The 11534-nt window shown below is 43.7% G+C and overlaps 1 protein-coding gene across 6 annotated transcripts in view; it reads left to right on the top strand.

Moving 5' to 3' along the window:
- The window catches only part of LOC115171725 (septin-9-like), a 136501-nt gene extending 125356 nt beyond the window's left edge, over window positions 1-11145 (top strand). For all 6 annotated transcript variants that reach the window (XM_029728796.1, XM_029728799.1, XM_029728797.1 and 3 more), the window contains 4 exons: window positions 313-408; window positions 1040-1136; window positions 6747-6798; window positions 7014-11145. In XM_029728796.1, the coding sequence (XP_029584656.1) occupies window positions 313-408; window positions 1040-1136; window positions 6747-6798; window positions 7014-7155 (387 nt within the window). In that variant the 3' untranslated portion in view covers window positions 7156-11145. The remainder of the gene's footprint in view (window positions 1-312; window positions 409-1039; window positions 1137-6746; window positions 6799-7013) is intronic.
- Window positions 11146-11534: the final 389 nt, after the last annotated feature.

Raw genomic sequence — 11534 nt, forward strand, 5'->3', positions numbered from 1 at the left:
TGTAAGGCCGCTTACAATAAACTATCACTGTAGAACTGACTAAATGAGTCAGTTAACCAGCTCAGGGACCAGCAAGCAACATCCCATGGACTGTGGCTTTTCCACGGAAGAGGATGTGAAACACACTTCAATGAATTTTTTTCAGTCTCCACCCTTGTCACAGAGCTACCCTAACCTCTCCCCTCTTCATAAAGGTCACTCCCCCTAACCCTGCTCCTTCAGCTCCAGAAGGAAGCCCTCTGTGTGGGGAGGATGTGTTACCGGGCCAGTCTCACACTCACCTCTCACCCAGAACTGGTTTTGTGTCCCCAGATCAGGGAAGAGCTACGGGCCAATGGGATCGACGTGTACCCCCAGAAGGAGTTTGACGAGGATGCAGAGGACCGGATGATTAATGACAAGATCAGGGTGATTTGAGTTGACACATCCATCCACATCTTTACCCACTTGCCCCTAGCCATAAGCCCTCACATTACCGCTTAAAGCTCCACTCATCTGTGCTACGTCCCTGTTACAGTAGGTCCCTGTTGATCCATGTTGATAACCTGGTTAAATTACAGTAGGTCCCTGTTGATCCATGTTGATAACCTGGTTAAATTACAGTTAGGTCCCTGTTGATCCATGTTGATAACCTGGTTAAATTACAGTAGGTCCCTGTTGATCCATGTTGATAACCTGGTTAAATTACAGTTAGGTCCATGTTGATCCATGTTGATAACCTGGTTAAATTACAGTTGGGTCCATGTTGATCCATGTTGATAACCTGGTTTAATTACAGTTGGGTCCATGTTGATCCATGTTGATAACCTGGTTAAATTACAGTTGGGTCCATGTTGATCACCTGGTTTAATTACAGTTAGGTCCATGTTGATCCATGTTGATAATCTGGTTTAATTACAGTTAGGTCCAAGTTGATAACCTGGTTTAATTACAGTTAGGTCCCTCTGCTGCAATATATATCAAATGTCAGTTTATTTGACTCTTTATGGTATGTCTCTTTGTTCCTCCTGTCTGTCTCTTTGTTCTTTCTGTCCTGTAGGAGATGATCCCGTTTGCTGTGGTGGGCAGCGACCAGGAGTACCAGGTCAATGGCAGGAGGCTTCTGGGAAGAAAGACAAAGTGGGGAACCATAGAAGGTAGATGGCCTCCTCCTTCTCTTCTCTTTCTCCATCTTCTCATTTCTGCTTTAGCACTTTTTGTCTTTATCTTTGAGCAGTAGTCTCTCTCCTCAGCAGTATGAAGGCTAACGTTATGAAGAGGTCTTTTAGTTTTCCTTTCTTGATTAATGTACACCGGCCAGTTAAGACTTAACAAGACAGAGGAGATGAGCGGAAGGAGTAGAGGGGGAGGAGCAGTGTGGCACCTCTCCGTTTTGGACTGTACTTCTTGTGGCAGGATTTTTTTATTAATTTTTTTGCTATGTAAAAATTTGAATAAAACCGATCAAAGTTAATTTGAGTTCCCTCTTAGTTAATTCTGCTGCCTACTACACCATTAGAAGGCCTATAATTTAGCCACAGGGGATGAAAAGCTTATTTAAAAAAATTGCCTAGCTGTGGATTGTTCGTAGCCCAATAACAAAGCCTAACGTACAGTTGGGAAGATGCTGAAAATCTAAGTGAATAAACAGCATGCAGACAAAACAAGCCTTCCGCAAAAACACAGGTTGGAATGCAAATGGCTCCTGCTAAAAAGAGAAGACTAATCTGTCCAAGTAAAACAAGAGAGATAGGCTTGGCTTTTGGCACCAGCGCATCGGCCATCACCAGTGTGTGATCGATGCATCATTGGGTGAGTCAGTGAAACGAAATAATTTTTAGGACTATAATTTCCTCCTCATATTGTGTGTCTCCACAGACTTAGTCCTGAGCTATTGATTTTTACTGATTTCAGATTCTCAGTTAGTCACTGTCAAAGTACAGCCTGCTGTTTCGATCATTTGTGCGGTATTAAAAAAGATTGACAGTCTCCAGTTATGTAAATTGACATGGAATTGCGTGAAATATGTTTATAAAAGGCCATATTTTTCCCGGACCCTAGGCTACTCAACATTTTCCCTATGTTTGCAACTTCTCTAAGTGCATCTACTATACTGGTCTATGCCACTATGCAGATGCAATACGATAATATGCATTCAATGCTTTATAATAAAGGTTACAAAAATATATATTGTGTTCCGATACCTCAGAGCTCCCCAGGTCACCGCCCACTCACTCTCACTTTTTGTTCCCGCACCTCCCGATTTACAAAGGAAGCTTTGGGGAGGAGTAGTCCTCAGATGATTTCACTCGTCCCCAGCCCAGACAGACAGACACAGACTGTGTCATACAGCTGGCTGAGACTACCGCTCTACAATGTGTCTGTGTGGAAGAGGGAGGCAGAGCATGTAGCACCTCTCTACAGAGGCTGCAGTGTGTACAGGAGGCTACAGTAGAGATCTATCCGTCCCCACTGAAAGTGCCACTCATTGGATTGGTGGCGTATTGTCTCAGAGGGTTTCCACTGTGCTCCACTCACACACCCCTGGTTACCTAGTTAGCATCGGTCTGAACCAGGGGTCAACAACTAGATACACCCCTAATCCTAAAACTCAGTGGGGGTGTTGTCTTGGGGCTTTTATTGGCATATGTACAATTACTTCTAGAACCATAGATGTTCACTTGTCTCTCTCAGTAGTAGATGTGAATTCCAGCATAACGACCAGTACTATATGCAAACCATTTCAAAATGTCATCATCACACACTTCACATGATCTAATTTCAACCATGCATTTAATTACATCCCCGTCAGACTGAGACAGGTGACTACTTCTCTACTTCTATTAAAACCTCCCTAAAGGAAACCTTCATTTCCTGCAAAGGAAGCCTAGAGTGTCTGCAGTGGCAGGTTCTGATGTTGGCCTATAGACCTGTGATATTATCTATAATTCAGACACGCATCATCCAGTGGCCAGCGGTGTCATGTCAGACAGACAGAATTTGTTCAGCCGTCAGCATTAACTAGTTCTCTCTCTCTCTCTCTCCACTGTTCTCACTAGTTCTCTCTCTCTCCACTGTTCTCACTAGTTCTCTCTCTCTCTCTCTCTCTCTCTCTCTCTCTCTCTCTCTCTCTCTCTCTCTCCACTGATTTCACTAGTTCTCTCTCTCTCTCCCTCTTAAAACCTCCCTAAAGGAAACCTTCATTTCCTGCAAAGGAAGCCTAGAGTGTCTGCAGTGGCAGGTTCTGATGTTGGCCTATAGACCTGTGATATTATCTATAATTCAGACACGCATCATCCAGTGGCCAGCGGTGTCATGTCAGACAGACAGAATTTGTTCAGCCGTCAGCATTAACTAGTTCTCTCTCTCTCTCTCTCCACTGTTCTCACTAGTTCTCTCTCGCTCCACTGTTCTCACTAGTTCTCTCTCTCTCTCCACTGTTCTCACTAGTTCTCTCTCGCTCCACTGTTCTCACTAGTTCTCTCTCTCTCTCTCCACTGTTCTCACTAGTTCTTTCTCTCTCTCCACTGTTTTCACTAGTTCTCTCTCTCTCCACTGTTTTCACTAGTTCTCTCTCTCTCTCCACTGTTCTCACTAGTTCTCTCTCTCTCTCTCCACTGTTCTCACTAGTTCTCTCTCTCGCCACTGTTCTCAATAGTTCTCTCTCTCTCCACTGTTCTCTCTCTCTCTCTCCACTGTTCTCACTAGTTCTCTCTCTCTATCCACTGTTTTCACTAGTTCTCTCTCTCTCCACTGTTCTCACTAGTTCTCTCTCTCTCCACTGTTCTCACTAGTTCTCTCTCCACTGTTCTCACTAGTTCTCTCTCTCGCCACTGTTCTCACTAGTTCTCTCTCTCCACTGTTCTCTCTCTCTCTCTCCACTGTTCTCACTAGTTCTCTCTCTCTATCCACTGTTCTCACTAGTTCTCTCTCTCTCCACTGTTCTCACTAGTTCTCTCTCTCTCCACTGTTCTCACTAGTTCTCTCTCTCTCCACTGTTCTCACTAGTTCTCTCTCTCTCCACTGTTCTCACTAGTTCTCTCTCGCTCCACTGTTCTCACTAGTTCTCTCTCTCTCTCCACTGTTCTCACTAGTTCTCTCTCGCTCCACTGTTCTCACTAGTTCTCTCTCTCTCTCCACTGTTCTCACTAGTTCTTTCTCTCTCTCCACTGTTTTCACTAGTTCTCTCTCTCTCCACTGTTTTCACTAGTTCTCTCTCTCTCTCCACTGTTCTCACTAGTTCTCTCTCTCTCTCCACTGTTCTCACTAGTTCTCTCTCCACTGTTCTCACTAGTTCTCTCTCTCTCTCTCCACTGTTCTCACTAGTTCTCTCTCTCTCTCCACTGTTCTCACTAGTTCTTTCTCTCTCTCCACTGTTTTCACTAGTTCTCTCTCTCTCTCCACTGTTTTCACTAGTTCTCTCTCTCTCTCCACTGTTCTCACTAGTTCTCTCTCTCTCTCCACTGTTCTCACTAGTTCTCTCTCCACTGTTCTCACTAGTTCTCTCTCTCTCTCTCCACTGTTCTCACTAGTTCTCTCTCTCGCCACAGTTCTCACTAGTTCTCTCTCTCTCCACTGTTCTCTCTCTCTCTCTCCACTGTTCTCACTAGTTCTCTCTCTCTATCCACTGTTTTCACTAGTTCTCTCTCTCTCCACTGTTCTCACTAGTTCTCTCTCTCTCCACTGTTCTCACTAGTTCTCTCTCCACTGTTCTCACTAGTTCTCTCTCTCTCTCTCCACTGTTCTCACTAGTTCTCTCTCTCGCCACTGTTCTCACTAGTTCTCTCTCTCTCCACTGTTCTCACTAGTTCTCTCTCTCTCCACTGTTCTCACTAGTTCTCTCTCTCTCCACTGTTCTCACTAGTTCTCTCTCTCTCTCTCTCTCTCTCTCTCCACTGATTTCACTAGTTCTCTCTCTCTCTCTCTCTCCCTCTTAAAACCTCCCTAAAGGAAACCTTCATTTCCTGCAAAGGAAGCCTAGAGTGTCTGCAGTGGCAGGTTCTGATGTTGGCCTATAGACCTGTGATATTATCTATAATTCAGACACGCATCATCCAGTGGCCAGCGGTGTCATGTCAGACAGACAGAATTTGTTCAGCCGTCAGCATTAACTAGTTCTCTCTCTCTCTCTCCACTGTTCTCACTAGTTCTCTCTCGCTCCACTGTTCTCACTAGTTCTCTCTCTCTCTCCACTGTTCTCACTAGTTCTCTCTCCACTGTTCTCACTAGTTCTCTCTCTCTCTCTCCACTGTTCTCACTAGTTCTCTCTCTCGCCACTGTTCTCACTAGTTCTCTCTCTCTCCACTGTTCTCACTAGTTCTCTCTCTCTCCACTGTTCTCACTAGTTCTCTCTCTCTCCACTGTTCTCACTAGTTCTCTCTCTCTCTCTCTCTCTCTCTCTCTCCACTGATTTCACTAGTTCTCTCTCTCTCTCTCTCTCCCTCTTAAAACCTCCCTAAAGGAAACCTTCATTTCCTGCAAAGGAAGCCTAGAGTGTCTGCAGTGGCAGGTTCTGATGTTGGCCTATAGACCTGTGATATTATCTATAATTCAGACACGCATCATCCAGTGGCCAGCGGTGTCATGTCAGACAGACAGAATTTGTTCAGCCGTCAGCATTAACTAGTTCTCTCTCTCTCTCTCCACTGTTCTCACTAGTTCTCTCTCGCTCCACTGTTCTCACTAGTTCTCTCTCTCTCTCCACTGTTCTCACTAGTTCTCTCTCGCTCCACTGTTCTCACTAGTTCTCTCTCTCTCCTCTCCACTGTTTCTCACTAGTTCTCTCTCTCTCCACTGTTCTCACTAGTTCTCTCTCTCTCCACTGTTTTCACTAGTTCTCTCTCTCTCTCCACTGTTCTCACTAGTTCTCTCTCTCTCTCCACTGTTCTCACTAGTTCTCTCTCCACTGTTCTCACTAGTTCTCTCTCTCTCTCTCCACTGTTCTCACTAGTTCTCTCTCTCGCCACTGTTCTCACTAGTTCTCTCTCTCTCTCCACTGTTCTCTCTCTCTCTCTCCACTGTTCTCACTAGTTCTCTCTCTCTATCCACTGTTTTCACTAGTTCTCTCTCTCTCCACTGTTCTCACTAGTTCTCTCTCTCTCCACTGTTCTCACTAGTTCTCTCTCTCTCCACTGTTCTCACTAGTTCTCTCTCTCTCTCTCCACTGTTCTCACTGTTCTCCTCTCTCTCCCTCTCCACCACTGTTCTCACTAGTTCTCTCTCTCCGCCACTGTTCTCTCTCTCTCTCTCCGCCACTGTTCTCACTAGTTCTCTCTCTCTAATCCACTGTTCCTCCAGTAGTGCTCTCTCTCTCCAAACTGTTCAACTAGTTACTGTCTCATCTCTCCACTGTTCTCCGACGAGTTCTCTCTCAACTCTTCTCGCTCCATCTCTCTCTCTCCACTGTTCTCTACTCTCTCTCTCGCTCCACTGTTCTCACTAGGTCTCTCTCTCTCTCCTCCACTGTTCTCACTAGTTCTCTCTCTCCTCCACTGTTCTCAACTAGTGCTCTCTTCTCTCCACTGTTCTCTCACTAGTTCTCTTCTCACTAGTTCTCAAGCTCCATCTCCTCTCCGTCTCCTCTCCTCTCTCTCATCCTCCTCTCTCACACACTTGATTATCACTAGTTCTCTCTCTCTCTCTCTCTCCCTCTCTCTCTCCACTGTTCTCACTAGTTCTATGTAGTGGGGTAGTGGAGAACTGCGTCAGTGTGTGTTGGTGTCTGATTTGACCTCGTGAGGCGCTTACCATGTGTCTTCTCTCTGCAGTTGAGAACATTGCTCATTGTGAGTTTGCCTATTTGCGGGACCTACTGATTAGGTAAATATCTACGTGTGTGTTGTATGTGAATGTGTGTGTGAGTATGATAATGTGTTTCTGAACAATGTGTCTGTCAGTCTGTGTATGTATGTTTGTGTCTGTAAATCAGTCTGTTATTTATCATTACATCCCCTTATATTGACCTCAGCTGATGTCTAGCTATCTCTCTGTTGACCTCAGCTGATGTCTAACAAGCCCCATCTCTCCCCTGTCAGGACCCACATGGAGAACATCAAGGACATCACCAGCAGCATCCACTACGAGGTGTACCGCGTCCGCCGCCTCAACGAAAACAACACCGCCGTCGCCCATGCCAACGGCCTCCCCCAACACCACATGACCTCCCATGAGATGTAGAGCCCTGCCCACCGTGTCCCATGAGCCCTCACTTCCCTCCGAAGCCGCTTCGATCCTTCCATCCCGTTATCCTTCCATCCCTCTCTCCCCTCCACTCACTCTCAATGCCAAACCCTTATACAGAAGGGAGAAGACATACACTCGGGGGACTGGGGAGTGTAGTCTTAGCGCCCCCAAGTGGCCAAATACAGACACATAGAATGGACTGTTGATGCCAATGCATTGCCCCTCGATGATAACCTGGTCTCTCTGACTAACGTCTACATTACATAGAGAGTGAAGGGGTGTGTGTAAATGCTAGCTATCACTTGCATTCATTCAGGTTTAACCAGGCTAAGTAAACACTATGTACTGCAACCTTAATCTGTGTGTTTTCAGTTATTCTGTCGTTCTTTAGGTCCCTCGTCTGTCTGGTTGGTTATCAAAATAGCACTGTGATATCAGGCCCATTACATACAAGCAGTGACAGAAGTGCCCTCAAACTTTCCTTCGGGTAAAATATTGATTTCTCATCCATTTTAATATAGCCCCTGTAATACATCCTTCGTTCATTGTTCATTTGATCTGCTATCTGAAGGTTTTACAATGTTTATTTCTGTTCCCTTTGAGAGGGAGTAGTTTAGCCTTGAGAAACTGTATTCCGAGTAGGAGTGCTGATTTGGGATCAGTTTTGCCTTTTAGATAAAAGATTACATGGACAGAGAGACCTGAGCCTAGATCAGCACTCCTACTCTGAGACGCTTTATACACTCGGCCCCAGAACTGTGGTGCTGGATCCATCGCGACAGCAGCAGAGGCACATGACAGATACTCAGCTAAGTATTTAGAAGTATGACACATAGAGATCAAATCTATTCATTCTATGGCAGTTGATTAATTTGTCAGAGCTCTGTTTGATGATGTCCGAGAAGGGTCAGTTGAAGATGGTGAATGGGGAGTGTTTCATTGTGATGGAAGTTGATAATGCTGTTGGAATGGTCAGGATTGCATAATGTCAGGGTTACATAATGTCGGGGATGGACTGGAGGTTTTGAGTCTAGTGGACACCGTCGACACGTCTGTAGGGCCAGGAGTTTTTCCCCATAACTTGAACTGACCAGAAAAACCCTTGAGCCCTTGTAACAGCCTGTTACTAGGACGTTCTCAGAGTCATAGTTATAGACTGTAACTACGGTCTTCTCTGAGTCGTCGTTATAGACTAACTACGGTCTTCTCTGAGTCATAGTTATAGACTGTAACTACGGTCTTCTCTGAGTCGTCGTTATAGACTGTAACTAGGGTCTTCTCTGAGTCGTCGTTATAGATTGTAACTAGGGTCTTCTCTGAGTCGTCGTTATAGACTGTAACTACGGTCTTCTCTGAGTCATAGTTATAGACTGTAACTAGGGTCTTCTCTGAGTCATAGTTATAGACTGTAATTACGGTCTTCTCAGAGTCGTCGTTATAGACTGTAACTACGGTCTTCTCTGAGTCATAGTTATAGATTGTAACTACGGTCTTCTCTGAGTCGTCGTTATAGACTGTAACTAGGGTCTTTGAGTCATCGTTATAGACTGTAACTAGGGTCTTCTCTGAGTCGTCGTTATAGACTGTAACTAGGGTCTTCTCTGAGTCGTCGTTATAGACTGTAACTAGGGTCTTCTCTGAGTCGTCGTTATAGACTGTAACTAGGGTCTTCTCTGAGTCATAGTTATAAACTGTAACTAGGGTCTTCTCAGAGTCGTCGTTATAGACTGTAACTAGGGTCTTCTCTGAGTCGTCGTTATAGATTGTAACTAGGGTCTTCTCTGAGTCGTCGTTATAGACTGTAACTACGGTCTTCTCTGAGTCATAGTTATAGACTGTAACTAGGGTCTTCTCTGAGTCATAGTTATAGACTGTAACTACGGTCTTCTCAGAGTCGTCGTTATAAACTAACTACGGTCTTCTCTGAGTCATAGTTATAGATTGTAACTACGGTCTTCTCTGAGTCGTCGTTATAGACTGTAACTAGGGTCTTCTCTGAGTCGTCGTTATAGACTGTAACTAGGGTCTTTGAGTCATCGTTATAGACTGTAACTAGGGTCTTCTCTGAGTCGTCGTTATAGACTGTAACTAGGGTCTTCTCTGAGTCGTCGTTATAGACTGTAACTAGGGTCTTCTCTGAGTCGTCGTTATAGACTGTAACTAGGGTCTTCTCTGAGTCATAGTTATAAACTGTAACTAGGGTCTTCTCAGAGTCGTCGTTATAGACTGTAACTAGGGTCTTCTCTGAGTCGTAGCTATAAACTAACTAGGGTATTCTCTGAGTCGTAGTTATAAACTAACTAGGGTCTTCTCTGAGTCGTAGTTATAAACTAACTAGGGTTTTCTCTGAGTCGTAGTTATAAACTAACTAGGGTCTTCTCTGAGTCGTAGTTATAAACTAACTAGGGTCTTCTCTGAGTCGTAGTTATAAACTAACTAGGGTCTTCTCTGAGTCGTAGTTATAAACTAACTAGGGTCTTCTCTGAGTCATAGTTATAGACTGTAACTAGGGTCTTCTCTGAGTCATAGTTATAGACTGTAACTAGGGTCTTCTCTGAGTCGTAGTTATAAACTAACTAGGGTCTTCTCTGAGTCGTAGTTATAAACTAACTAGGGTCTTCTCTGAGTCGTAGTTATAAACTAACTAGGGTCTTCTCTGAGTCGTAGTTATAGACTAACTAGGGTCTTCTCTGAGTCGTAGTTATAGACTAACTAGGGTCTTCTCTGAGTCGTAGTTATAGACTAACTACGGTCTTCTCTGAGTTGTCGTTATAGACTGTATCTAGGGTCTTCTCTGAGTCGTAGTTATAAACTAACTAGGGTCTTCTCTGAGTCGTTGTTATAGACTGTAACTAGGGTCTTCTCTGAATTGTCGTTATATGCTGTAACTAGGGTCTTCTCTGAGTTGTATTTATAGGCTGTAACTAGGACCATGAGTTTTTCCTGGTAACGTCACATGGTCAGGAAACTCCTGGTCCTACACGTGTATGATGCAGAGTGAGGGGAACACTCTCCTGTTGTTTCTCTTATCATTGAGGAGCCAGTGCTTTAAGCCTTGGGCTGATGACAGTACAGCGATACATGTCCGTCATCCTATTGTGGTAATAGTTATTTTTACATGGCTGCGTCGTCGTAAAGGTATTACTGTCAGAAAATAGATTTCAAATGCCCTCAGTGCCTTTTTAATTCCAAATAATAGATGTCATTTTGGGGTGTTTTTATATACAGATGTTTAAAGAGTGATTTAAAATAAATGGTATTTATGCACATTAGAATAATAAAAAGTGTACCACTCATCCACACGTAGTAGTTGTCCTGAGCTGAGAGCACATAATCAGTTTCTACTACCCAAGTCAAGTGTTTAGGAAAAACTCCTGGTCCTAGCTATGTGCCATGTCTCTGTGCCTTGGACAACACCATTGCCTTATTATTTATTGGAGACTGTCCACTAGCACATGCTTTTAAACTGGAAGGACAACAGTGACAATTAAGGCCCTGAGTTTTTCCAGACCATGTGACCTGACCAGGATAATACTCCATAGCCTATAACAAGGGACCTGAGTTTTTCCTGGTCAGGCCAAATGGTCTGGAAAACTCCTGGTCCTATTACTGATGTGCTAGCTGGTGCCAATCACCACAGCAGAAGACATTTCATTGTTATCAAGTCTCTTTATATCAGACTGCACCCTGAAACTAAAGTCCTCCTTAAACTCTTAGTTCTCTCTCTTTCTCCCACTTTCTTTTCTCTTGTTCTCTTCTTCCGTTTCTTGGATATCAACCAGTAACAGGAATATGTGGTGTTTAAAGGTTTTATGTGTTTCAGTTTCAAACTATAATCCTCAACTTCCAAGCGTCATCGTCGTCATGCTCTGTCCTGTATATTCATTGTCAGATACATTTTTGTACTGGTATTAATAATAACAGAATTTACCTTTTGATATTGTGTTATTTTCAAGAAATAAAGATGAAATTTGTATATAGTCATTTCCTTGTCAATTTCTCCTCCTTTTCCAACTGTTACATCGTTAAATTAGACCTTTATATTTTTTTGCATACTTGATAAGATTTGTATATATTTTTATACTCTTAAACATGTTAGAAAAAGTTAGATTTTTAAACTTGATGAAACTGGTAAGTTGTTTATATGAAAATTCGTATAGAACTATTGACTGCATTACTGATCTAATACCATCTAGCTGCAGATTTAATTGCCAAGTCATTAGCCTGTTTCTTGATTAGCCAGTAGTAATCGATATCGCTGCCTCGTGTAGTACGGCTGAATTGTGTTTACACTAATTACCCACAGTGAAATGAAGGAGCCAATGAAGGGCCCACAGTTACTGACAAGCCAGCGTGTAGCAGCACGGTTCACC

The sequence above is a fragment of the Salmo trutta genome, chromosome 32, assembly GCF_901001165.1.
Source record: "Salmo trutta chromosome 32, fSalTru1.1, whole genome shotgun sequence".
In the NCBI taxonomy this organism is placed as follows: Eukaryota; Metazoa; Chordata; class Actinopteri; order Salmoniformes; family Salmonidae; genus Salmo; species Salmo trutta.